The sequence below is a fragment of the Phalacrocorax aristotelis genome, chromosome 5 (assembly GCF_949628215.1).
Source record: "Phalacrocorax aristotelis chromosome 5, bGulAri2.1, whole genome shotgun sequence".
Lineage (NCBI taxonomy): Eukaryota > Metazoa > Chordata > Aves > Suliformes > Phalacrocoracidae > Phalacrocorax > Phalacrocorax aristotelis.
Window position 1 is genome coordinate 41,544,400 of NC_134280.1, and position 27,498 is coordinate 41,571,897.

The window sequence follows — 27,498 nt, forward strand, 5'->3', positions numbered from 1 at the left end:
TGAACTCAGAATCATGCAAAATCCAACTCTGGATCTGGTATAAGAAATGTTGCTGTTAAAAAAAAATCCACACTGACACAGCCTTTGACCAAGGCTGGTCCATCTACATCACTGCAGGCATTTCAAACTCAGTACTGCATGAAGGTATTTGACACTTTGGGTGTTGCTGTGATGCAAAAAGCTGAATTTTGTTTCACTTCTCAGATTTGGTTTTGCTTGAGCTGTTGCAACGCAGCTGGGCCTCTCTTTGCTTAAGAGCTGTCATATAGCTCCTTTGTTATGTCCCTGCACAACTCCACTGAGAGACAACTGTGTCTGTATCCTCCCTGCTCATAGCTAGGTTTTGGTCAAAGTAACATATCTGGAGAATCTGGGCTTTATTTTATAAGGATGAAGAAGCTTTCATTGGTGCCCCACTAATATCTCCCTGTTCATCAGTGCAGGTCAGGGTTTGAGCCTCTGTTGCTGCAGATCAGCAGCTCACGAATTAAGTTACCTTGGCTTGGTGAGTTACCACTTATCCCCTGTGCTGCAATTAACTGGAAGTGGTTACTAAGAAGATGCACGTTGTTCAACCAATGAATTGTAGTTAAGTCTGGCTGTGGCAACCATCTAAAAGCAGCTTTCATGAAAAAAAAGGCAGTGAAGGAGGGTTTCAGAAAGGATGCAGCATACCACTGATCCAGTGTTGGTAAGAGCATAGCAAATGGTACCCAAAACCATGAAGGAAGGTGTCCTGGGAATAGCCGCTTGCTCTAATCCTGAGATTTTATGTAGACCCATGGAGAGACTCATACCTGAGACAGACTCACTAAATGTACCACATGAGTACATGCAGCCACACTCTCCAAGCCCAGCAGCAGCCAGGTTTTGCCTTGAGAGGCTGGAGGAACAAAAACACATGAAAGAGAGGCTTTGTGGCACAACAACAGTCTCCGTAACCGCATACAAAAAGAGCTTTGCAGGAAGAGAGGGGCAGCGCAGACCCCGCTCGCTTCCTTCGCTGCCCTTGCCAGTGACAGATGTGTCAGAACAAATGCATGTGTACCCCATCCACCAGCAAAGCAGAAGGGAGGGGATAAACAAATAAGCCATTAGAGACCCAACAAGAAACACTGACCTCTTCATTTTGTGCTAATGGACACTCTCGGGAGGCTCCGCACAACTGGGAACACACAAGATCTCCCTTACTTTCTGAGTCACCTGAGCCGTCATCTGTTGCTCATCCCTGATGCTGTCACCCAGCCTTTCTGCCTGCTGGGTGAGGCGAGGAGGAAGCAATCCAGCACCTCTGTCTGCTCTCGCTCTCCAGACAGGGAAGCAATTCTCCCCTGCAAGGCTGCACACAAACAAATGCCTCCCCAGCCCTGCCACAGGGATAGACAGGGGAAAAGCAGGTCTCCAAAATGCACCTGGCAGGCAGGGGGATAAGTCAGAGCTGCAGTAGGCCATGGAGGTGAGGGACCCTCTGGAGTAATGGGAATGAGGCTGCATAGGTGCTGTGAACCCTCCTCCTCTCCCTAACCCATGTCCTCACAAATCACCCACCACTGAGTGGGGGACAGGAGCCAGCACAGTGCTGTAAGTACAGGAGTTGCTGACCTAGAAAAGTGAAAGTGGGACCAGGGATTTTAGGAGTGCCTTGCCTAGCACGGGAGCACAGACATGTCTAGAAAAGACGTTTCAAGCTGTAGCAGGTGCCTGACAAATGCTGCCAGTACCAAATCATCACCAAGCTCTTCTACCAACCCTGTAATGACACCTAGATCCTGAGACAACTCTTCTAAATAGAAGTGGAGGTTGTGTACCTCTCACTAATGGGCAGTAGCCTGCAAGACCTCTAAGAGACTTTATTTTTGACTCTTGGGTGGGACTGGAAGAGCCTACAAGGACAAAGGTGCAGATCCAAGACCCCGGAACTTCCCTATACATCAACACCCTGGTTAAGCAGGCAGCTGAGCAAGACAGCCCTGGACAGCATCAAGGTGGAGGTATGGGACAGAAGGAGAGTTACATTATCATGGTGTAAGCCATAAACCACCAAAAGCAGAAGGAACTGCAGATGGAGCCCAGACCAGTATGGGTGGGAGGATACAGATTACCTTTCGAGCATCTCTGGCCATGTCATCACTGGACGAATTAATCTCTGGCTTCTTCACCCTCTTTTCTTCATGCTCCTCCTCTTCAGAAGAGACTTCTTTGTCACTGATGTTGCTAGCCAACTCCTCCAGCTTCTTCTTCAGTTCCTCCTCCTCGTCATCAAGATCGAGTTGGGATTCTGGGGCTGGAGTCTGAAGGAGCAGAAGAAAGGACCTGTGTAAGAGTCTCCTGTGGTGGACAATGGGGCATGCCTGGGTCCAGACACTCAGCAAGACTGGCCAGCAGAGGGGCTCGAGGAGTTCTACCACAGATGGACTTCACAAAGGGGACTTCAAGCTCCCTCTCTGCACCTTTTTTCACAAGGGGCAGTCAGACTGCCCAAGGGGGCAGCAGAGCCCAGCAAGCTGCACTTCAGCTCCATGCCAAGGAATACAAACTCTTGATCTACAGAACCTCCCATCCATTTTCCCCACACACAGAACTTACCTGTTTTTCCCTGTGGAAAACTGCCTCCCCAGCCCTACCCCCTGCCCCCCGCCCCCCCCCAAGGTGTTCATGGGGGATTTGTGGCCAAAAATAACCTTATTTTCCTTAGGAAACACAGAGACCCAAAGACATGGTCCACCAGGGTGAGGGAAGCAGGAGTGGAGCCTCTAGGTAATCTTATTTGTGATAAAAAAAGACGCAGCAGGTTTTCCTGCAGAATAGGTGGTATATTTAAACCCAGCCCTGCTATTAAGTGCAATTCATGGTACCTACAGAAGAATCCTGTTAAAATCCTAGGTGCTGGAAGGGATCTCCAGAAGTTACTGAACTTGCTGTCCCTTACATTAAGACGAGAATACAGTTATCTATGTCATACCTGATGGGTTTTTGTCTAAGCTGTTCTTAATGACCTTGAACAACGGCATCTGCAGCAGGCCATCTTTCTCCCAGGCAAACTTTTCCCAGGCTCTGCTATTCTTTCTGCTAGAAAGTGTTTCTTAGTAGTTAACCTCAACCTGTCCCGCAGATATTTAGACCTGTTGGCTCTACTCTGATCTGTCCTAGACACGGGAACAAAGCATGGGAACCTGCAAATGTACACATCTCCTACTCCCTTGGTCAGATTTACTGACAGAAACAATGAATGGGTACAGACATGGCCATCACCATTAAGAAATTTAGAAAAAAGAAGCAATTGCATTGTTTCATCTATGCCTAGGGGACGTCTCTGTAATTAACACTGTCCGTTCTACAAAGCCATCAGTCACCAGAGCAGCACATGGTGATGGGTTCACACAAAGGAAGAGTACATGGTCTAAAATTAGAAAGCCAAAATCAATGGTGAATGACCTAAGTATTCACAGAATCTACATTGCTGTCCAGGTTTAATGTAATTTAGCTGTTTTCTTCCAAGTTTGATGACAAGGAAAGATAAGGGCAGCTCAGAAGAGATACGGTAATCCTTCTTGACTCAGATCTCCTATTCACAGTAACCAGGTGACTTCCTCATATGTACTAATTGATTCTCCCACGATTTCAAATGAGCCGTCACAGCTCTGCAGAGGTACTGACACCCACTTAACAATACTCCTGAAACTAACATTTCATAGAGTATCAACCTGAAATCCAATTTTCCCTGTGCAGAAGAGGCAAGGAAGGCACTAGCTTGCACAGGGGCCTAAATACCATAGGTTAAATTTGCTTCTGTTTCTGTCCTGCCATGCAATGTTTTGAAGGCACTTCATCACCTGAACCTGGAGGAGAGCCTCCAAGGCCAAAACAGAGGGTTAACATCAAACCACCTGAGCCATTTTGCCTATTCAGCTTTCTCTCTGCAATGCTGGCTGTTTCAGAGCAGCCCCTCTGATGACAAGGGGAAGGGACCAGCACAGCCCACGCTTTCTCACTGCAGAGGGAGTGCCCTGGCTTTGCCCGGTTACCTCATCAGAGTGCACCAGGATTTTTTCCTCCAAGCGGTTCAGCATGCGTTCAATTGTGGACATGCGTTTGTTGAGCTCATGAATCTAGAGGAAAGGAGAAAGAGAGAAAAGAAGTAGAGAACAGACCAGCCACCACTGCCAGCACAGTGAGAAAACCGTGCAATCAGCAGAAGAAAGCAAGCAGCAAGTGGACTGAGTTAAAAAACATTAAAAAATAATTCTTTAAAAAATGGCCCTGGATACCCTGAAGAGCTCCAGGAGGTGCATGGCCTCTCCTCAAATCTGGAAAACTCAAAGCAATGCTGAGTACCCAGCACACTGCAATTCCCACCAAAGTATCAGTGCTAGTGAGCATAAAACCACATTGCTGACCCCTTGTCCAGACAAAAGCACCAGGCTGTAACAAAGCCATCTATCTTGCATGCTGCCCCGAATTCAAGTCAGCTTTGATTTTCCCTTCCTACTAACGTGTTTTTCAAGCAGCTACTACCCCATCATCCCCCTGCCAATACAGGCTGGAAAGGAAGAGGGAGGAAGGTAAGAATTTCCCATGAAAGATTCCAGACAGAAAAACTAAAACTGAAAGTCTTCCCCGACACACTTTGAAATTTTCTGACTTGTCCATGCATTGATTTACCAAGATGCTTGCCCCTCTTTTCTCCTTCACTCTTCCAACTAAAAAGAGGGGCACAAAGGGAAGAGACGGGGGGAGAGAGACGGGGGGAGAGAGACGGGGGGAGAGAGATGGGGGGAGAGAGACGGGGGGAGAGACAAACTCCTGAAAAATCAAAAAGAAGTTACTTTCTATGCTTAAGAGCCAAGACAAACTTTTGTGGTTAAATCACTGAAAACATTAAAAGGAAGCTTTTTTTTGTCCATTTAGAAATCAAAGTTTTGCTTTCTTTAAAAAAAAATGTCTTTCTCCTTTGATCCAAACAAATAAAACACAAATGATGAGAAATATTGTTCATTTTATAACACTACCTCCCACATCACTGCTGTTGCAAGTGGCTACCTCCCTTTCAAAGGGGAATGAGCAGCAAATGCAGTAAGTAAATGCAGTAACAAAGAGATGTGAGGGCTTGGCTTTGTTTTTATAACATTTCCATCCTCTCACTTAGTTTTTGTGCTTGCTAGTGTTCAATTAATTAGATCCTCACAACAGCTTGGAAAGATCGTATCCACTTAAGGCAAGATGAATATAAAAACCTGACACTCCGGAGAGCAGAGTGCTGTAATTACCATCCCGAACAGAATGCATCTTTAAACAGCATTAAACCCATAGGCAGGAAGCAATCCAATCCATCTCTATGTGGTTTCTTGGTGCTGTTTAAGGCCTGACTCTTGCATTGCTCCTGGTGACAATGAGAAGTCTGTGATGGGCAATCAGCTTCAGAGGAAGAGATGGTGATGAACTGAGCACCTGGCACCACCATGCCACCATAACACAGAGGTTCAGAGAGGTCAGAGCATAATGCACGGTTTGCTGTTGATAGGCTACAGGGATAGGAGTGAAAGATCTTTCATTCTCCTTCCCAAGCAAGGATGATTTTAATGCATGATGGTCACCCTATTAGGGTGCATCGCTATCAGGGGCTGGACCACCCTGCACTGCTTTCCACAAGACAAAGGCTGGCAAATGCTGCTCTGTATTAAAATGTTGAAAGTGAAGAAACTTAAAACACAGCCCATAGGAGGACATCAATTAGGGCAAACTATCACTTGCTGCTGGAGAAGGAATACAGGTTACTCCAGCAGAGGTGCTGCCCCCAGTCTCTCAAATTGCCAAGACCTCTGAGAGAAGCTTTATGTAAAGAAGAGGAACCAGATGGCATCAAAGCTTCAGGAATCCAGAACCACTGAGCTCCCTTGAGGTACAACAGAATGGCTTTTGGGGAGAAACTTGTTAAATTGGTGCTATTCCTTGTGGCTTGGTCCTGTACCTACCTGGCTTCTAAAGACCTAAAGGCAAAGACCTGCACAGTTACCAATTCAGGGCTTCTTTTTTTATGTCTTATCAGGTTTAAGGGGATTTTTAAATAGGTTTCTTTGGGGGGATGGTTTGTTTGTTTTTTAAATTTTGTTCAAGCACCTTCAACTCCTGGAGTCACAGGGCTAGGGAACAGCCTCTGCTTTTGCTACTGGAAAAGTTAAGTTTCTTGTGTTTGGGACTGAACAGTGTATCCTCTCTAGAATTAGAGCAAAAGTGATTTTCAGATCAAACATATTTTGACAAACTTGCACCTAAGGCAGTTTTAGGAAAGAGGGTTTTCATCTGTGGGGTCAAAGTGATACAGGGCAAAGAGTGGAGCTCTCCACCTCTTGAAACCTTCAGATGTCAACAAGGTATTTTGAACATTGGTTTTGAAGCCAGGCTATGGGATTCAATACAGGGTTAGCAGGAGTTAACAAACATGCTTCTGGACCCTACACCCCACAGGCCAACATCTTGAATCTCCAAAGGGCACGGCTTCTGAGAAGTGCAGTGCCAGGGTGGCCAGTCGTATTCAGCCATCCTCACTGTCCCCAGGGATATCCCATGAGAGGCTGGAATACCCCAGAAGCCCTGATGATGATTACATGACATACCCTGGAAGTGCCTGTAAGCAGTTCAAGAGGCACCATGTTGCCACTCAGGACAAAGGAGTCCTCTGCTCGCTGTCCCAAATCGCTCCTGGCCTGTCTTTGCTCCCCCTCTCTGCCCTCAGCTCCTCCATCTCCTCCAACCCTAGGACAAGAGGATGCACACCAGCCTCTTCTGAACCTCTTCCAACTCTGCCAATGCAACAGAGCTGGCTAGCATCGAAATCCGGATGTTCTTGCCTTCTCTCTTCTTTGGGATTGTACCTGGCCTCTCCGTGGCCAACGGTGACAGTGATGCATGCACGCATCATTCTGAAGTTAATGGTCCAGCACAGAGCTGGGTCTCTTCCTGCTGGTTGTGGAGAAGGCTCTGTGGGAGTGTGGTTGCTAGCTGTAAACCCATCAGCAGCACAAAGGGCAGGAAGGATGAAGAGCCATTTAAGCTAATGAATGACATTGGCATAAGAGCAAATGGGGTTAAATTGGGAGTGAGAAGATGTCTTAACCATTAGAGAGACAAAGTTCCACAGCAGCCTTCGTACTGGTGTGATGGAGCAAACCACAAAGCATGCCAGACGGCCCTGAAGCGAGAGCTTGCCTAGCTGATGAAGGAAGTCATCTGAAGCATTGGTAGGAATTTGGCCCCATTTCCCCACTGCAAAGCACAGTGCACATTTCATGCCTAATGTACCGTGGCCTCATTAAGGACACCCAGTCCATGGTTCTTCCATTTACTGCTGACTGAAAAAGGAATGGCATTTACTAATTAAAACATGTGCTGAGAGAAATAAAAGGCTTCCATACAGAGGCACAAGAAGTGTGGTGCTGAGGGATGGTTGTGGTTACAGATCCCCCCACTGATTACCCAAAGGGGGGTTCCAGGACATGCAAAATTACCAGCTGTGAGCGGAAACAAGCAGTGGGCTCTCCCTGTGTATCTGTATAGTCAAACATCACTGCACATTTTGCAGCTTAAGAGGTCTGAGGAATGCTTTTTACCATTCCCACCACCCACCATTCACAAAGGTGGCATCAGGAACTGCAGGTCCTTGCTTGACAATTAAAACACAAGCTCACAGCCTTTTTGACGCCCTTCTCTAGACTGTTCCCCGTATTATCATCATTCAGGAGAGATACATAACAGGTCGTCTTGACCCAGTCCTACTGGGGCAAGAACACTACACACTGCAAAGGAAGAAAAGGATCTTGATGCTTATTAAATATGCCTCTTCAAACCTTGGTCTGATCATAAAGCACCAGCGCATTCAACTGAAGAAAGCCTTTTTGGGGACACAGAAAACAATAGGTAACTCACAGATTAATAAGGACAGGCTGGAAAGTTAACAGCAATGAAGGCAGGCTTGCTACTGTGACAGCAGCATGGGCAGAGTGAAGCACCAGTGCCTGATTTTCTCTTTGCCACATGTGTGGAAGTGGAAGGGCTGGAAGGAGAACCTGGGAGAAGAAGCACAGAGGTCCAGAGTACTTCTGCATCATCCTAAAAATGCAGAGAAAAGCTTATTCTTCCTCACCTTAACAAACGAAGGAGCCTTAAGCACACCTTCCCAGGTCTCAGCCCTGCTCCTGTCTCACAAACACCTTGGCAGGTCTCTTACAACACAGAGGGCAGGACATGGGCTGGGCATTCCTGTTGCTGGTGGCACGCAACCATGATGTGACACCTAGATGAGCCAGCTCCTAGGTCGTCCCACAGGCTCACTGTATTGCTTTGGCAATGCAAAGTGGCTACACTCCCAGCTTCTTCAGTTCCTGAGCTGAAGAGGAGGAGAGGGGTCTTGAGCCTACAGAGATCTGGGATACACACTGCTCCCTCTTCGACCCACACATAGGAAGCGTGGCCACCAAACTGCCCCTGTGCATCCTGGCTGAGAGACCGGTTTGCCACAACTGCTTCTCTTCTCCTCTGAACCACCTTGCACCATCCTGCACCTCGCAGATAACAAGTACCATTTATGGCAAAAGAGTCTTGGCCACAGACTTCATCTCGCAAGAGGTTCAACAGCTGTTTGGTACCTGATTCCCAGAGTGGCCGACGTTCTCCTGGGAGGAAGCTCTGTTCCGGCGTTTTGTGTGATGGGGTGCGTAGACAGGAAACTGGGCTCCCTTCACGTCCTCATCAGAGGTGTCTGTATCTGCAGAGTACTGGGACAGGGGCTGCTCATTCCAGGGGCTGCCTTTTGAGAAAGAAGGCTTCAGCACAAAGGTACAAGAGATTCACACCCCTGAGTTACTTCCTGGACGTTGGCCCCATCCTTAAGACAAGCAAATAATGAAGCACTTCTCCAAATCACACTTTCTGTCATTGCAGAGATGCTTCTGCAAGAGACGCTAAGATTAAGGATGGCTATGCTGCGCCAGGCTGCAGCTCCATCCACTGTGGCAGCGCAGCACCTAGCTCAGCAGGATCCCACACAGCACTGCTGAGATAGCAGGGGGCACAAGGAGGATCATCCTTGCTCTCTCATGCCCCAGACAGCCAGGCCCCTCACCAAAAACTGCTATTGCCTTCCCAATTTTGTTCTAGCACAGATTTGGACGCTGCCCTTCACACATTGTTCAGGTGCTGGGAGAGGTTTGTCTCAGACTAGAGAGGCATTTAAAGAGTGGAATTTCTCCTTTTCAAAGAGGAATTTCAAATGAGACAAAAACAATGAGAGAAAATGGAATTAACAAGCCAGGGGACCATGCTGCTGTGTTGCTCCAGAGGGACTCAGATTAGGAATTTAAACAGTGCACAGTAAGGTTTATCCAGTGTTTCCTAGTGCCCTGAAAATCAAGCACTTGAAAATACAACCAAGCAGTTGGAGACCCAGAAGGAGATATATATATACACACACACATATATAAATATATGTTCTACAGCTGCATATGCACAAGCCAGTTCCCAACCCTCCTGGATCTGCTATCACAGCAGGAAAAACAATAGTAGTAAAAGGCAAATTCTGCACCGTCATTTGCTAGGGTATTTATAGACTCGTGAAACCACAGATCCTGCAGCCTGCCGGTGCACCCTGCCCAGCTACAAAGATGCTGCTTAGCAACCCCCAGTGCTTCCCTCTAGTTCCTGTCCAGTCTCACTCCAGTTCAAGTCCCCTTAAAACTCTAAAATTTCTGCACCTGCAACATCCTTTGGCAAAAAGTTCAATTCATCTGTTGCTGCCTGCAGGACACCCCACTGTTTCTAGTCTGGCTTCCAGTACTGTCATATGATTGTACCTAGTTCTTACTCTGGACAAGACATCCAGGTGTGAAAGGGCTGGACACCTTAAGAACAACCCTTTGGCTTTGAGAAATGAGTTTGTTGGGGACAAACCCAGCCCATTACAATGAAATAACCTCAGCCAATTCTCTCATTAAAAAAAAAAAATCACTTTTGCAGATGGATATTTTGTCTTGACACTCCAGCCTTTTAGTGGCTAAAACAAAACTCGAAGACACTTTCATTTTGGTCCAACTCTTGCAGCCACTTTTCCCCAGGATACAAGAGAAGCCTGGACAGAGACACCTACCAGGTTTTACATTTCTTTCCAGGCTCCTTCTCCGTGAATTGACGGTGAGCCGAATCTCTGTGCTGAAGTGCTTCTCCGGAGGGCTTACACCCGGTCCCTTTTCCTGCAAGACGTGGTGGAAGACCAGATCTGCCTCTGCAATCCTGGACTCCTGGGAGGCACCTTCGGCTGAGTTGGGGAAATCTGGGAAGGGCTGAGAGATGAGGATTGCTGCTGAGCAGCTGTCTGCAAGGTCTTGCTGCCACTCCTGACCTTCACTAATAGCTCCTAGCTTTATCCTCCAATACATGCATGGATTGACTTTTTATAATGCCAATTCCTAATCCATTTTAAAGCCTTACTTACCTTGCTGATGAACGCTGAGCAGTACTTCTCATCGCTACCAGAGGGCACTGTTAATTTTTACAAGAACTAGGCACGGAGTCCCTATAGCTAGGCTGCAAAAACGTGGTCTTTTAAAACACCATGCCCTTTCACTTATTCAAACAATAGCTACCTTCTGCCCCTCAAGTAATCTGTAACCAATAAATCTAATTCAGGTGATCTTGACAGAGGCCAGCCCTCCATAGACTCACGTTGAATTCTGCTGCGTAAAGACAGGCTTAGATAAAGAAAGAATGAATCTACTTCTTTGCCCGAAATTCTTATCAATTTACATGGGACGGTGTGAATTGTTTGGTTTTCTTTTTTTGGGTTGGTGGCTTTTTGTTTTGTTTTTGTTTAAAAAAAAACCTAAACCAAAAAAACCCCAACAACAATCCCAAACTTTGTTACACATCTCAGCACATCCTAGTTCTACCCAGGGGTACTGTTCAAAAAAATTAAGCTCCTTTAAAATTTTAAGTGAAATTTCAACAGAAAAGGCAGACAGGAGCAGGCCACAAAGCTTGATCTGAATCATCTTAAGCTGGAAGATCTTTTGCCACATCCAGGGCAGCCCTGTCTGCATTGCTTCCCAGAGCTGGAAGGTGGTGATGGCTGATCCCAAGCCCTTGCTGGGATCATGGGGCGTACTCACTGCAGTCACTCGTGGTGGAGCTGCCCATGGGTCCTGCTCCTGGTTAGGACCTCCTGATACTAAGACACATATAACCTCCTATATAGACATAACCAGTGTTCATGCCGTTTTTGTTCTCCCCTCTGGCTGATGGGGACCTCAACCCCAGAGGTGCTGTCCCTGCAGTCATGCTGGCTCTGAAGGATTCATCTTCTCAGTCTCAAGAGGGTAGTGTGCTCCATGAAGCTGCCAGCCAGCTACATCCCTAGTGCCACCACGTGGCAAAACCAGCCCCAAACTGGATAGGATGATGACAGAGGAGTCTGGCTTCATTTCATCCCTCCAGTGCTGAACCTCCAAAAGCCCACTGGAAACTAGCATGTCCCATAGCCTTGGGACGACACAAGAAAACTGTTGTCTGCAGAGGAGTTCTTGTTATCTCATCTAGCCACTTATCCTCACTTCGGTCAGATGTCCTACTCCTGACTCAGCCTTAGGCAAAACACTTGAAATGGGAGAAGAGGTAGCATGTCGGGCTATGGGAAGTGAGGATCGGGCTACGGGAAGTGAGGATCGGCACCATCACCTCTCAACACCAGCTGAAGGAGGAGGTAGCAGAGGTAGCAAGGAAGACGATGAGAGGAAAGCAATCCCCAGCACTCTCCCAGTACCTGGAAAGCATCCGGGCTGCTGGCTGCTGGAGAGAGCTGCACAGACTGGCGGCGAGACTGAGCAGAGTACTCCGAGTCCAGTTCAAAATCAAAGGGATGGACAGACAGCAGGCGCTTTGTCTTGTGCATCTTAGCATAGGAAGTGTAAGAAAGGAAAATTCAGCATAAAACACAGTTGACCTTGAAGAAAGGGGGAGAGAGGGCCCTTGTCTCCTTAGTTTGCCTGAGTTTGCACAGTCCAAAGCAGCGCTCCTGCTTTTTGCAGAGAAAATTTGGGTCTGACATTGTCCTGCTTGCAGGGAGCCAGGCATATACGGCTGGATGTGCTTAAACTGGAGTAAAGGAAAAGTGGGTTCCTGATTTCCACAGTCTCTGGCTCAGGACTGTGGCCATGAGCAGACAGAGAGAAGCTCTATCCTGGTTTATAAAGGCACTAGGGGAAAGCTGAGCCACATTACAGCTCAGAGACAGATCCAGGAGATGCTTTTGAGTCCTGAAGCATATTCCCACCTTCAGAAAAAGGATGCTGTGGGCAGATCTCCCCAAATATTTGGAGGTCTTAGCTGCCTTGGGGTAGGAACAGCTTGGACAACCCTCTAAGACTTCAGAAGCAGATCAAAATGAAGTATCAAGTGTGGGAAATGCAGCACATACCCATAGCCACAGGCTGAGATGTTACGTATGTAACCGTACCAGCATTTCAAACACACTGGCAGATTTCACACATGCTTCAAGGACAAATACACTTCCCATCAGGCTGCTTAATCTGCATTTCAATCCATACACATAGTCCCAGAAAAAAAAGAGAGATAAATCAATGAACCCAGCTGTGCTTTGCTACTCTACCAGGTACCTCTTCTAGTAAAAAAACCAGGCGGGTGCTTATTATACAGTTAGGAGCTGGGATGCTTATACTAATTGGGGTCTTCCTGAGTGTCAAGAGCAGGTCTTTCTTCCAGAGGGCAAGTATCTGTGATTCTACTGACCTGGTTGTTTCTACACAAACTGGGAGAGGGGCTGATCTCAGAAAAGGAAAACAGAGAGAATGGCCCAGTTTTGAACGTGGCACAGAAGGCCAGTACCACCACCACCCAAGGCATACCAACAGCAGCTGAGGGCACAGAGTGAGGCAGAAGAGGCCCCAGAATGAAATGCTTACTCTGCTGTAGCACTCTGCTTCAGCTCCATGAAAGACATCGTCTTCATCATCGCTGTCCTCCCCCCCAGTGCCACCGCTGGTGAGTATCTGGCATTCACCTGCAGGGAAGACAACGGCGTGCTGTGCGTGGGCAGCTCCTGCACTCCTGCACCCTGTTCCTGGAGGAGGTAAGTCCCCACCGTGATGGTCACACCAATGCACCTGTAGGTGAGGCCATGCTTCTTGTATGGGATGAAAAGTTCCAGATTAGAAATACCTCCCAAAATTTGTTTTCTTTTTAAAATTTTTGCATACTACACCATGGCCAGTAGGTTGTAAAAGTAAAGGGAAGAGGACAAAGGATGGGAAGGGACAGGAGCACCTTAAGGTAGCTCTGGTGCTGCAGCTGGCATGCAGTGACCACAGCCTAAGGTCTGTAGGGTAGAAGATCTTTGGGGTACAGTTCCTAGGCAACACTGCATATATCCACCAGTAGCACTTGATTTTGCAAAAGCTTGGCTGGCCTCTCGTCGATTCTCCTTCCAGCTGTGCACCAGCTCAGATGAGGACGTGACGACTGCAGGAAGATGGAGGACACCTGCACCACAGAAAGTACCCCAGGGCCCACCTGGGTGACTCCAGTGTTTGAAGACACTACAGCTCAGCCCAACACAGCTCTGCCTCTCCTATTCCTGGTTCCCATCAGCCAGCCAGCTCTGCTATTTATCAGTGACCTGTTCCTTTTTGGGTCCCTGCCTTGGTACCCAGGTCACTGCCAAGCCCAGCAGCACATTGGGAAAGCACAAATGCCAAACCAAGTCCAAAGTCAAGGTAGGCAAAATGCTCTTTCCTATATCAAATGGCAAGGTGCCGTGAATCTTTCCTGCAAGGGCTCCTAAGGAACGCAACCTGAAGACACAAATTCAGTGGGTTCCTTAACTTTAAACATGTGACACAGGTGCACTGAGATCATGAGTACTTGCAAGCTTCAAGTCTGGCATGTAACTGAAAGCCCTATTGTATCTGAGTCTACCCTTGGATACTCCAGGTGTACCTCAGTGCAAGAGATGAGCATTACAGTCCACCTCCACCACAGTGGAGAGACATCCTCCCTGGTCCAGCCACACCAAACAGTGCTGGAGTGCCCGTAGCCAGGGGGTGTGAAGAGGAAAAGACGTTGGAAACCTCTCTTGAACTGCAAGCTGCATGCTGCAATTCTTTTTTTGTCTACTTACTGTTAATGTCTGGCAGGCTGTAAACTCTGTCATGAAGACCTAAATGAAAAGAAAAATGGTGGTAAAAAATAAACACATTTTCTCCAGATACCTCACAGAGAACAGGCCTCAGAGCTATGGTTAACTGGAGTTCTCATTCTCTAGCTGTCACAAGGCACAATCATCAAAAAGGCTCTTTAGAGAGAACAAAACAGACAGTTGGAGACAGGACTTGACTTTTAAAAGTCAAAGAGCTTATTGCCACCCCTTTCGTCCTGGTGCGATGTGCCTGGAAGTGCAGCAGCAGGGGGAGGCACAGCCAACAGCAGATGGCCACGCAAAATGCAATGGTCTCATGTCATTCTACTGTACCTCCTGCAACCAGAGATACATCCCACAAGTTGATTCTTGCTTGTTCAAGGGTCAAGCCAATTCACTGGTGATAATGAAGGAATAACATCAAAGTCATCTCTTTTTGAAAAAGGTATCAGAATCTCAATTTTAAAAAGCCTAAAGCACTTATCCTCACGCTTGGTTAGGTTTTCTCTCAGATGGTCCTTTCTGCTGGTCTGATGCATTTTCAGATCGAATGCTGCATAAATTATCTCTCAGTCCATTAATTTTATATTCAATGCTACTACCCTCCATGCTCTTTCTGACATTTCTGCCATGAGTGGTCTGGATAAAAGAACTATTGGTACAGTTGAATCAACTCATGTCTATGGTATTTGTGCAAACTTTTTTTCTGGCTTCTCAAGATGGGAATAAAATCCACATTGGTTTACCAAACGCAATAGGCAAAGAAGTGCAGCAGTTTTAGGGATGGCAACTAACAGCTGCCCAGTAAATAATACCATATTAACAATAGATTTCAGCATGTGTTTATGCAGTGTTGAACCAATCCCAGAAACACTGAAGATCTTCAAAGCTCTGAGGAACATAGCTATGGTGACAGGTTACTCACTAATTTTGACACAATATTGTCAGTGCCAGAGCATCATCACATTGGCTGTAAAAATCGTTAGGTCATTGGAAAAAATGAAAGCTGGCTTTATCCAGCCAGCTGGATGTTTTGGACCTGCAGATTAAACTTGGGTTAATTTCACAAGCTCTCCCCTGTGATAAAAAGACCTAAAAGAAAGGAAAACAAGAACTGCAACTCTTACATGCTTAGAAACTGAAGGACATGAGACTTTTAAAACTAAGCATGAGATATTCTCAAGCCTGTGGTAAAACCTTAAACCTTAACAGAGGAAAAAAAATCCACCAAGAACATCTGCTCTGCTGCTCCCAGTATGAACACACCACTCCGAACCTCTGCTTCGTCCCCAAAATGTTTTGCACAGCCTTGAAACCACATGGCATTCAGAGCGGCACCAATGCTGATGTTCCTTGGTGCACATCCCAACACAGTGCTGTACAGATGCCCTGTGCACATCAGGGCAGGAGAAACCCCAGTGCTCCTGCTCACCTAAAAATGCAGAGTTCACCCCCTGCCCTGGCTGCAGCCTGCCGTAGAGGGACTGCAGCACTTTGGCGCTTCCAAACCTCTTAAAACGGGATCGCACGTGTTCGTAGTACCACTCCAGGGAGCCGATCTTCACAATCCTGTCCAAAGAGAGGATGCACATACAGGTGAGCCAGTTCACCACACTCATGGTGACCAGACCCTCACCCAGAAACTGTCTCTTAACAAAAACACAGCCAGTTTTCTAACCAGCATAAAGGAATGCTGAGTTTGGGCAACTGTACTTAAACCTCAGCCCCAAGGCTCGCCTTGCCCCTCGCCCCCCATTGCAGGAGCAGTACCTGGAAAGGCGGCAGGGATCACAGACCCAGCCTTGCTCCTTCTTGTTGTAGCGGCTGCAGTTCTTGCAGGTGTAGAAGTGGCAGTCCAGGCACTGCCTCTTGCTGTTCAGCAGGAACTTGAACGGCTGGAGGCAGTGGACGCAGTGGGTTTCATTGAGGTGGGACTGATTTGTCAGAAACTCTCTCTTGCTGCTCTCCTGGTGGATCTTGCATTTCAGCTCCCTGCAGAAAACATCCCAAAACACAGGAACTTGGTTTTGCTAGCATTTTAATGCGAACTCTCACATGGCAAACCCCCTCATGCTGCCTTCATTTCAGGAATGATTTTTTAGGGAACATCGTGAGTCCCACAGCTTGTGGAAATAGCTGTAGGGTAAATCTAATAAATAACATATCACAAGTTAAATAAGCTGAGCAAAGAAGCAAGGTCCAGATTCAGGGCAGGTTTACTGTATATTAGGATCTGCCACTGTTAAATTTACGATTAGATTTGGTTGTGCCAAAGCCTGTCCCGTTTGCTTTGTATGATCATAAATCCCACGAACCTCAGAATAGTGACTCTTGAAGTCTCATCTGCATCAGAACCCAACATGATCTCTGAACCTGAAGTTCATCTAGGAATTGAAAGGTTTCTGGAATTCTCAGTGTAAAAAAAAAAAAACGAAAAACAAACAAACAAAAAGCAATCTGAGATTCAAAAGGATTAAAAGGGATTTTGATCTAGTCCTTCAGTGCTAAATTCAGCAGAGATTTTAAGGGCAAAAGTGATGTGTAATGAGGCCATTCAGAGGACAGCAGCTGGAGGAGATGCTCACGATGGTCCCGTGAAAGCCCAGCCAACACGAGTGCTTTCCAAGAGCACCTTGTCCTGGCAGTCCATCACCATTTGCTATCCAGATCCAGCTGTTAGAGCAGGTCCCCATGCAGGAAGGTACCTATGCAAGGCCAAAACACCAGCAACAACCAGGGCCAGCTAAAACACATCCTGAACCAGTGGGGGGCCCCTGCACTACCCAAAGGCTTTCTGTTTGTTCCCTGGGCAATGCACTACCTCGGGTATGTTTGCCTTTGGGGCTGTGGCTGAGAGGCGGTGTTTGACTTGTAGGGAAGGTCCTAGAAGGTTGTTTTCTGTCTAGGCAGGGTTAGGAAGTTGCATTTACCAGAGCAGAAGTCAGGTCTGGCCAAAATCCTCAAGTAATCAGGTTTGGAGGCTGCGTCAGATACACACCATGAAGCACAAGGCTTCTAGTGATGCTTACTGTGCCCCCCAGCCACCAGGGTGACAGGCTGATGCTGGGGTGACCACAGCAGAAGCCTTGCTGGCGTGGCAGTGTGGTGCCAGGATGTCCACAGGAGCAGCGATGTGGCTGGTGGTGGGAATGACATGAATGTAAATCAAGCTACTCTGTTTAACCAAATCAGTTTGCACATTAGGGATCAGCTCTTGTTTTCTCTGGAGGAGAATTATCACTAACTCACTGCCAGCATGCCAGGCTGCATTTGCTGTTACACTAGAGTGACACCAACTTGCATTAATTGAGGATCTGAGACATGTAAAAATCAGTATAAAGACTGAATTGGGTACCTAGTTTTTATATTCAGCTATTCACCATCCTAGCAGTGTTTAGAATGACCTAGTACAAATGTCCAGGAGTAAAGTTCTGTGTGGCTACTAAAAAGCACCACCCAAATATAAAACCTTTGGATTAGACTCAGTTAGATTCAGCCCCGTACTCAGGCTGTTTCCAGCAGGATCCCATCTTTCACTGGGCTGCTTTTTTCTGGTTCCCAGAGACTGGTTGGATCCCTTCACCACCCCTCCCTCGCCCCTGAGACCAGCTGAAAGAAGGACAAGTCTCAGCCAAACCAGTTTAAAACCAGCAGGAACCACATGCCTCTTGTCTCCTCTTGCTGGCAGCAGCACAAACCAGCCCTTTCCCAGCTCTGCTCACGGCAGAATAAATCGGCAGCAGTGGGAAGCCAAACTGAAGTGGGGTTGGTCCAGCTGAGCTCCAGGAAAGACACAGGGAGCCGTCCCCCAAAAATGGAGCTACTGGCAGGGATGTTTATGGAAGGAAGCAAGGAGAGGCCCCACAAAGTGGCCATTATTTAATTTCTTGGGCAAAGCATTACCCTCGCATGGTTGTGCAGTTTCTGGCCAGCTGAAGCCTTTGTCCGTTGTTGGTGAATAGCTTCTGCCAAAAAGAAAATGCAGAGAAGCAGCAGAAAGGGAAGAAAAAGACCAAGCTGGGGGGGAATATTTCTTCAAGGCTTGCAGGTTGAGACATGCCCAGTGAACAGAAAAGCAAATTATTAAAAAAACAAATGAAGATGGTTGGAGTACAGGGAGCAGGGTGAATGGCTGCAGGGTCTCCCATAACCTCACGTCATGTCCCAGCTTGTTACAGGCAGAAAATGCGCCGTGTCTGGAATTGAGGAGTGTGGCAGACTTTCCCAGACTGGTGGTCTGCTCTATGCCAGGTATTATAGAAATATCTGATGTATGGAATTGGCTATGGCTGAGCGTGTGGAGAGAGGCAACTAAGCCTCAGACCAGGTAACATGCTCTACCCTAGAGACTTGGGCAGTGCCAGGCACCACTGGGTTAACAACAGCCCTCCACGGGGCATGATTAAATGACAAATTTAAACAAACAAAAATAAAAAGCTATAACTGCTAGGACAGAGGGAATGCTGCTTAGGGGAGACAGCAGCAGCAGATGGGTAAAAGCATCCTGAAACCTTTCCCCTACCTTACACATCCTCTCGCACCTCCCATACCAGGGCACTCACTTTGGGATCCTCCTGGGCATCAGAGATCAGAGCAAACCCAGATAAGCCAGTCTAGCACCAAGGTCAAGTAGGTAAGGAATTCACCTCCTCCACCTCTTTGCTGCAGGGCACAGCAACGTGGGTCCCCGCCTCCTTCCTCCAGGCAGAACTCAGATCCATGGCAAGGGAGATATTCACCCTTTCCAGGTTGATAATTTCTTTAAATACCCTTGTCTGATCTCCATCCTGCACTTCAGAGCTACCAGCAGAGGAAGGCAGTAGATGATGATACTGAATTATCTCTGCCTCCCACACAGAATGGGTTTTCTTAGGCAAAAAAATAATCAGGAGGTTCAAAAATATGTGGCTGAGAGCTTCATGTGGCTAGTGGTGTAAACGGAGAGGCTCCAACACAGCCTTGCGTGGAAACCCATGACAGCAAGATTTCAGGGAATGCTTTGACAGCTCAGATGCAGATATCCCAAATGAACAAGGATGACTCTCACCCCTCACCTTTCCAGCTGGATCTGATAGAGGAACCAGTGAGCTCCTGGTCCCCAGAGCATCACTGTGCCATTGGAGCCAGCACTGCCTCATAACGTTTGGAGCTAGGAGGGTATGAGAGCTCAGTGGGGGCACAACGCTGCCCAAACCTGGCCTTGGAGCACAGGCCATCCCATCGGGATAATGATAAGAATGTGGCCAGACCTTGAACAGGTACACTGCAGCTTCTTGAAATAAAGTTAAGAAACTGTTAAGCTCAATGCCTGATGTAGGTAATGAACAAGGCCTAAAACCCCACAACCTCTCATGTTCAAAATGTAATCTAATCTGACTGAACATTTTTAAACAACACTTTTGACAAATTCCCTATTCATCCATTGCTTCAGTGATTTTCAATCTTTTCCTAATCTGTGGCCCCTTAAAACTTTCCCAGAAGAGCACAGCCCCCCTGAATAGCATATTTAAGGCTACAAAAAGAGGTTTACTACTACTTTCAGTTATTTTTCAAGGATCCTTCAGGAGCCTGTGGACTCCCAGGACCCACTAAATTACTGAATATACCTCCTGTCCTAAGTGCACAAAAGCCATCACATGAAACAAAAGCAAGGGAGCCAAATCCCATATTTTGCTCCAAGGGAAGGTGTCCCTATGAGAACCACCCCAGCATCAAGCCCCAGAAAGGTATTTCCTGAGCAGGGGACAGATATTTGTCCCCATAAACCACTGTAGTGACACCACCTTCCATCACCACTGATGGCACAGTGCCAGTTTGCACCTTTGCAGCCCCACACATCACCTCACCTCTGATAATGTAGTCTATTAACCACCAGGTTGGATTTTAACAGCCAGGTCCTGACTGTTCCTCCTCAACACATTACTTTATTCCTACAACCCACACACAACAGGATGTACAGAGATCTGAGGCTATGGCTTGCTTGCTCCCAAACTCGCAGACCAGAGAGGAGATACTCACTCCAGCCGTTCCTCCTCTTTTTTCCGCAGATCAAAGTCCCGTTGAACGACTTCCCAAACGTGCTTGGCCTCTTCATCGGTTAACTTGGAGAGGTCCAGCTTCCTCCCCATCTTGTCTTGGCGAGTTGAACCCAGTCCTGTTACTCGCTACCCCGAGCACTGACTCTCCCGTACCCTGGGTTGCTGATGGAGGGTGAAGAGCTGAGCCCTACCTCTGTGGCTGCCCATATAAACGGGCAGAGGCAGAGCTGTGGGCAGGCCAGCTGGCTCCTGGCAGCACTGCAGCTGGTCTGCTGGGCAATCCTGCCCACGAAGACGGGCGAGTGGTGAGCAGGACTGGCGCAGCGCCTATCTGCTGCAGTGACTCCCCGTCACCCAGGCGGGCAGGCCTGCCTTCCCCTCAGGGCTCTGCCCAGAGCTGCAGGCAGCTCCAGACCTCCTCCGCCTGGCTGAGGTTAAGGGAGATGTTTACTCTCAGATTAGCTGCCTGCTTTATGCAGGGTGCGTGAATCAAATGAAACCTTCATATGCCTCCCCGGGGAAAGCAGGCCACGGGGTTTGGGAGGGGGCTGAATGTCCCTGGGAGGAGTTGTGCCTATGCACCCTGGGGGACCGGCTCTATCACAGTGGGTCCTGCCCGACCACTTGGCTCTGCTCTCCTACTGCTTGCTCCCCAGCTCACTCTTCTGTGTCTGATCTCATTAAACCAATTTTCCCCCCTGCTAACAGCTTTGTAAGGAAAAATCAAGAGCATCTGGCATGGGACTGGCCTCCCGCATTTGCTAACCGCTCTCGCAGCGATTCAGGAAGCTGAGCTTTGCTTGTAGCAAACAGCTTAATTAGGACACAGTGCTCTCCTCATTTACAGTTAGCAACAAAAGATAGTTTGACAGGATTTTAAGAAAAACGCTGAACATATTACATACCCAAAGGGATGTATGTAGCAATAATCCAACTACCAAAGCTGGTCTCTATCTCAGTAGAACACTCCCTGTGTCTCTAAGCAGGAATTCCCCAGACCTTGGATATTAAAAGAAGCCCATTTCTCATGTTCAGAGGAGCAAATACGAATACTAACCATGCTTTTTTTTCCCCCCCAACAGGTATCTAAACAGAGGGCAAGACAGCAAGACCGAAAGGGAAAACTATTCTGGCTGGTGGGACCAGCCTCCCTGCTGCTCAGCCACAGCACTTGCCCATGGGGTGCAGGGAATTATCCACCCGGTAACTCACTTGAAACAAAGATTAGATTAAACTCTATGAAGAGTGCCAGAAAAGGATTTTGAATCCAAACTTGGATGATTTTTTTGCAGGAAAAGTGATGATTACTGATGCAATGTTGAGCTTGGATATCAGGAATGCATGATATTTGCTAGAAGCCAGAAATTGATTTCTAACTCCTTTCCCAACAGACATGAGGTCCTGGCAAAAGCAATTAGTTTATTGGCAGGAGCCAGACATCAGTCGGGCTGCTCCTTACATAAGTGTATTTGAGAGCCCATGTGCACCCCACTGCATCTGAACAGCAGAGCCGGTCAATAGATACTAATTAACATCACAATGAGACCCTGTTCCAGGGCCTGTTGGTACAATCACACCAGGAGCTCCAATGCTGGGGTTTGCACCATCCAGATCCAAATCCTTTGTTTTCCAAAAGGATAAGGAGGTTGCATAAAATAGGGAAGATGTGGCCTGCTATGCCATGAAAATATGAAAAATGCAAATGCTCAGCCATGCCAATACCCCCAAAAAGCAACGGTTTAGCCAGAAAACCACCGTGTGGAAAATGTCCCAGGTGCAGGTCCCACAGAATAAATTTCAAGTATTATGTTGGCCTGGGAACTGTGTCTCTTCAGGGAAACTCTCCTCCCCCAGCTAGGTGGTGTATGTACCAACAAAGAAAGGTTTCCTCCCCCCTTCAAAGCAGTTTTTTTAGTTTTGTAGCAGTTTTGTAGCAGTCCAGACCCAGCAACCACCAGCTTCCAGCAGTCCTCTGCTTTGAGGACAATTACACGCACCACAGCCCTTTCCCCTATCATCCAACAATGAATAAAGGCTCCCAAATCTTATGAACTCATGCAAAAGGAAGAAAAAACAAATCCAGAGCCACTCACACAGACACTACCGAATGTCATAGGGCCAGACAATGTTATATGAAGTTCACCAGTGCCTGTGGTGACCACACGTGCATGGGGTGGAAGTTAGGAGTGGGGATGCAAAGGGCAAGGCGAGTTATGTGTTTTCTGTTAACTGCAGGCGCAACTAGTGCTTAAATCCACTTGATCTGGGTGGCAAAATGGGAGAGAGAAGTGTTAAAAGCCAAGCCTTTCCTAGGAAACCAGATATGGATGGCGCTCAGACCCGAGTCTGATTTTCAGTCTTGCCAGATGATAAAAGAATGGGTTTTCTGGCATATCTTCTTTAAGAGAAACATACACTTCTAGAATCAGGGCCACTCTTTAAAAAATAATGTTCACATGAGCTGTTATCTTTTCAGTTCTTGGTAATCTTTTGTAAGACAACTGTGAACTGATATATAGGACAAGTGGCCTGGACTTCTACAGCCATCCATTTTACAGTGTTTTTTCCGATAACTGGACTAAAACCCATAAGCAGAGTTCAACAAAATGCATGGATGATGTCTTGGTTTCAGCTGGGATAGAGTTAATTTTCCTCCTAGTAGCTAGTATAGTGCTGTGTTTTGGATTTAGTGTGAGAATAGTATTGATCACACGCTGATGTTTTAGTTGTTGCTAAGTAGCACTTATACTACTAAAGGACTTTTTTCAGCTTCCATGCTCTGCCAGATGCACAAGAAGCGGGGAGGGGGCAGAGCCGAGACAGCTGACCCAAACTGGCAAAAGGGATATTCCACAAAATATGACGTCATGCTCAGTATATAAGTTGGGGGGAATTGGCCAGGGGGTAGCAATTGCTGCTCGGGGATGGGATGGGCATCAGTGTCGTACATAATTTGCTTTGTATATTATTATTATTCCTACTCCTATTTTACTTTATTTTATTTCAGTAAACCGTTCTTATCTCAACCCACAAGTTTTCTCACTTTTACTCTTCCAGTTCTCTCCCCCATCCCACCAGGGGCAAGTGAGCAAGTAGCTCTGTAGTGCTTAGTTGCTGGCTGGGGTTAAACCATGACAGATGAAGGTATTATTCAGTCACTTCTAAATATAGTAAATGCCATCCCAGTGAAACCAGTCAACACTCTCACCCCCCATCCTCATTTTCAGCCTGGCATCTCCAGGTGCAGAGGACCCTGCTTGGCCAAACCAAGGGGAAAAAAACCCCGATTTCTCTAAGTATAACAATGCCTAATTTTCCAAACAGCTGCCCCAAGTGCTGCAGAGGGAAGATATGCCTACACAAGGTTCCTCCCACCACCGTACACATAAAACTGGTGCTGGTGCACACAAGCAGCTGCCACCAAAGCAGTGGGTCAAATGCCACTTGGGGATGCAGGAGAACAGGCCACGCTGCTTCTACCTCGCACAAGCAGTAGTTTGCAGTAGATTGCCATGCTGGGGTGCACAGCCTAGTGCACCTGCAGCCTCAGAGGTGGGAAAACAGAGTGTTGCAGGCAACAACCAGCAGGCTGATTGGGATAAGCTGCTGAAATGATGCTCAGGGGACGGGTTGATTTAAAACGGCACCAGCTCCAGCTTTGTTCCTCACCCCATGGATGACTCCAATAGGTGTTTTGGCTCCCATTGGCATAGGGTCATCCCAAGCACCCAGCCAAGCTAGAGGAGTTTCCAAAAGCCAGGTGGAGTCAGACCAAGAGCATCCACCAGCAGCTCCAGCCTGTCTACAAGCCACAGGCAGAGAGGACACAAGACCCTTACTCACGGGAGCATGGCAAAAGCAGGGCAGCTCCAACAAACAAGACAGCAGCAAACATATTGCTGCTGACCCTAAGAAAGCGTTTGCTGCTGGCAGAGGCAATTTCATGGGTCCCTCTGCCTCTCTCACTGTACCCCTGCAATCATCTCCAAGTCATGAGATCTCTTAGGGCCAGGATGGTATTCATTCTCTCTTCAGCTTCTTGGCAGCTTTACAAAGGCCTCTTATCATCCTCATCATGCTGGGGCAGAAAAAAGCAGGACAGGGAAGGGGTTTAAAATGCTACTGCTATTTCTGTACATGACCCATGAGGGATTGTTATGGGTTTTATCTATTAATACAACTATTTTATTATGTTACGGCATGTCCACATCTCATTTGGAATGACCCCAACTTAAAGAAAATGACCATTCAACATTATCACAGACAATGATGCTCTGACATCTGTTGCAATTAGAAAACTACTGTCACAGAATACTTCAAAACAAAGTTTGTGTATCATCATTTATTGGGTGGAAGCTGTAAGGACATTTTCCTAACCATGTGAACGTTATGGATCTTTAGTCCAGATGATGGTACAGTAGGATACGTGATCTCTCCCTTCCCTTATCTACCCCATTTTTTCTAATATGGATCTAATGATATTTTTTATGGATTATGCCACAAGCCTACTGTCAACCTGATGTGAGAAGTGCTGCATTTTTGGACTGTTTACAGAGAGGACTAAAACCTGATCCAAGTTCACCATACTGCCCTCGTATCGCTCACAGCCCTATATTCCCATGTATCAGGAATTGTTTCCACTTTCCTCATCTGTTTTACCAACATAAGTGAGACTGAACCATCCCTATTCTGTTTCCAGCTTGCCATTGGAAGGGAGCAATTGCTACAACCTCTATTGCACAACTAGCACCTTAATATGAAGAGAAACTCAGACACTCACCTAACAAACAGGTAGCTGGGAGAGTTCCCACCAGAAATTAAGGTTTTTCACAGGAACAGGATTTTCTTTACCAAGCTGGGTGAGCTTGCTCCTGTGGGAATGCATTGGTTGCAGTAATCAAAAATATAATTCAAGCATCTGCCTTTGGGCAGGTGGTAAAACACTTGGCAAAGGCCATCAACCTCTACAGCCTGTAGGAATTGCCAAGGTAAACAGTAGCTGAACAAACACAAGAAAATCCCTATAAAATCAACATGAATTCAAGGTCACTTCTGACACAGGTACCTTAATGGATTATGTCCTATTGCAACCCACAGGAATTGATGAAAACAAAGACTGTTTTGGGCTATATGGACTGTGGAGACCACACAAATCCTACCCACAGTCTGGGAGATGTGATCTGAGAAACACCTTCACAAGTCAGCACTTGGATCCTGCTAAAGTTCATCACTGACTTTAACACAGATGTAGGAGTTATGCCAGAGACCAACAGTTCAATACACCTTAAATGTGAAATGCTGATGGATTGGGCCAAGAGTATTTCAATACCTCAAAGATCAGGAGATCTAGGATGCAGGAGACTGCTCATTAGACAGGCCAGTCCATTCCCACTCCACAGCTGGTGATGAGAGTACTGATCCCCTATCTTTCCCAGTGCTCCACAAGGAGACTAAACTATATCACGACAGTCAGGTTTTTACCCCTTCCCTCTGGAGACTATGTCCTAGCCTATCTCAGAAGACTGGGCTTTAACCCAGTGTTCAACTACATTCCATTGCAATAGCCTAGAATAGCCTGAGGACTCCTCAGTTGTTGCTGGCAGAGATGGAGGTCTTTGCAAACACCTTAAACACAGCATAGGCCATGGTAATCTTGTCTCAAGGCAGAGGATGGACCAGCTGCACTATTCTAGGATAGTCCATTCTAATTTGCAGTAAAACCTAGAGGTTTTCACACCATTTTAACAATAATGAAGTGGAAGTATTGCTGCAGATGTCAAACTCAAGTGATCTCAGCAAATGCCCAAGAGGGTCATCCTGACAATTTAATTTTTTTCCCCCTTTAAATCTTAAATGTAATTATGCTGTGCCTGGGATTTCAGCCTGCACTGAAGACCTGTATTAACACTATCCGTATGGAAAGCAATACTGTGGAAGGGGCTGGAGGCTTCACCAGTTACACTGGAAACAACCTGAGCATCTCAAAGACGTGAAGAAGATCAGAGTTATTGGGTAAGGGCACTAACTGGATGTTCCTGTTCAGACAATTAGCAGGGTCAAAAATGAAACAGTTTTAGAGAGCCAACCACCTGAGAAATGAAGCAGTTTGTGCATGTCTAGGGTGCTTGCTCCGGGCTGTCTGAAGACACAGGTTGTCATTGCTGAACTCATTCCTGCTTTGCTAAAGCCCAGAGGGGTCTCTACCATGAAAAGAGGCTGATATCACTGTAAAGAAGAAACAGACCCCAAACATCTGTCCTTTGCTAGTGCCTGTCTGCTAAGATAATGTTGGGGAGACAGCATATTGAAACAGATGATAATGAAGGACAACTTGTCTAAAGGATGCCAGAGGCAAGTCCCTGGAGATGAGTGGAGATCCACAGGTATCAGAAAGAGGTAAAAACAAGCCTAAAAACAGCTTGGAAAAGGCTTCATAACTGGGAGCAGGAAAAGCAGACCATTCCCGTCAGAGGGAAACTCCAAACCAAAACCCTCCTGGAGGTCCTGTTGACTGCCCACACAAGCAATCACAGCTGGCTTTTGCTTCTTAACTCACCCAGGATGGCAATCAGGACAAAGGATGAGGAAAGGGGCTCAATAGCTTTCATGATCTGTGGAAGTGTGCCCATGCTGTGGAATATTTTCAGATTATCGCTCTATTTATTTTCAACAAAAGTTGAAATAGTTTTCTTTTCTTTTGTTACCTCCCAGTAACCCGCTGCGTTGTGAGGCAGCACTTTGGTACTCCCAGACCTGCCCAGGTGCACCCTCCTCAGAGATGTCTCTGCCTTTACTCCAAGCAAGGGTGCGAAGTGGGAAGGCATGTCTCAGGCTGGGAAAGTTTGGGCAGATGTACGATGGGGCAGATGTGGGCATGGAAATGAAGGTGCAGAGCCCAGAAGATGGGCCCCAAGGCTAGGGACAAGTGTATGGGCAGTACCTTTGGCTTAGCCCCATGGCCTGCAGCTCCATGGATGTCCAGCTGAAACCCATCTTCTCCATAACCACGTGGCTTTTTTACCACTGTCCATGCTACATGCTGTGGCTTGGGTTTGGACTGACCAGCAGAGAGCCTGAAGAAGCTTCTTGTGATGGTTTGCCCTCGAAGGAGACCTGTTCCACTCTTGCTACCCACCCCTGGGCACCTCCTGGCTGTGCCTGCCCTGGCAGCCATCCCCATGCCTGTCTTCCCATGCTCTTCAGCAGCACCCTTCTTTGGTCTCAAGGTGAGTAGCTTTGGCACCAGCCACAGGATCTGTTTTG

General features: G+C 47.1%; 1 protein-coding gene across 9 annotated transcripts in view; it reads right to left on the reverse strand.

Moving 5' to 3' along the window:
- The window catches only part of MLPH (melanophilin), a 29,122-nt gene extending 8,498 nt beyond the window's left edge, over positions 1-20,624 (reverse strand). For 2 of the 9 annotated variants that reach the window (XM_075094115.1, XM_075094110.1), the window contains exons 1-9: positions 20,216-20,374; positions 15,968-16,189; positions 15,630-15,766; positions 14,180-14,218; positions 12,966-13,063; positions 11,807-11,935; positions 10,139-10,331; positions 8,643-8,803; positions 2,103-2,291 (exon numbers count right to left, since the gene is read on the reverse strand). In XM_075094115.1, coding sequence (XP_074950216.1) covers positions 2,103-2,291; positions 8,643-8,803; positions 10,139-10,331; positions 11,807-11,935; positions 12,966-13,063; positions 14,180-14,218; positions 15,630-15,766; positions 15,968-16,189; positions 20,216-20,325 — 1,278 coding nt within the window. In that variant the 5' untranslated portion in view covers positions 20,326-20,374. Of the gene's footprint in view, positions 1-2,102; positions 2,292-4,025; positions 4,110-8,642; positions 8,804-10,134; positions 10,332-11,806; positions 11,936-12,965; positions 13,064-14,179; positions 14,219-15,629; positions 15,767-15,967; positions 16,190-20,215 lie in introns of all 9 variants that reach the window. The other 7 variants (XM_075094117.1, XM_075094114.1, XM_075094116.1 and 4 more) reach the window with 6 other exon arrangements.
- Positions 20,625-27,498: the final 6,874 nt, after the last annotated feature.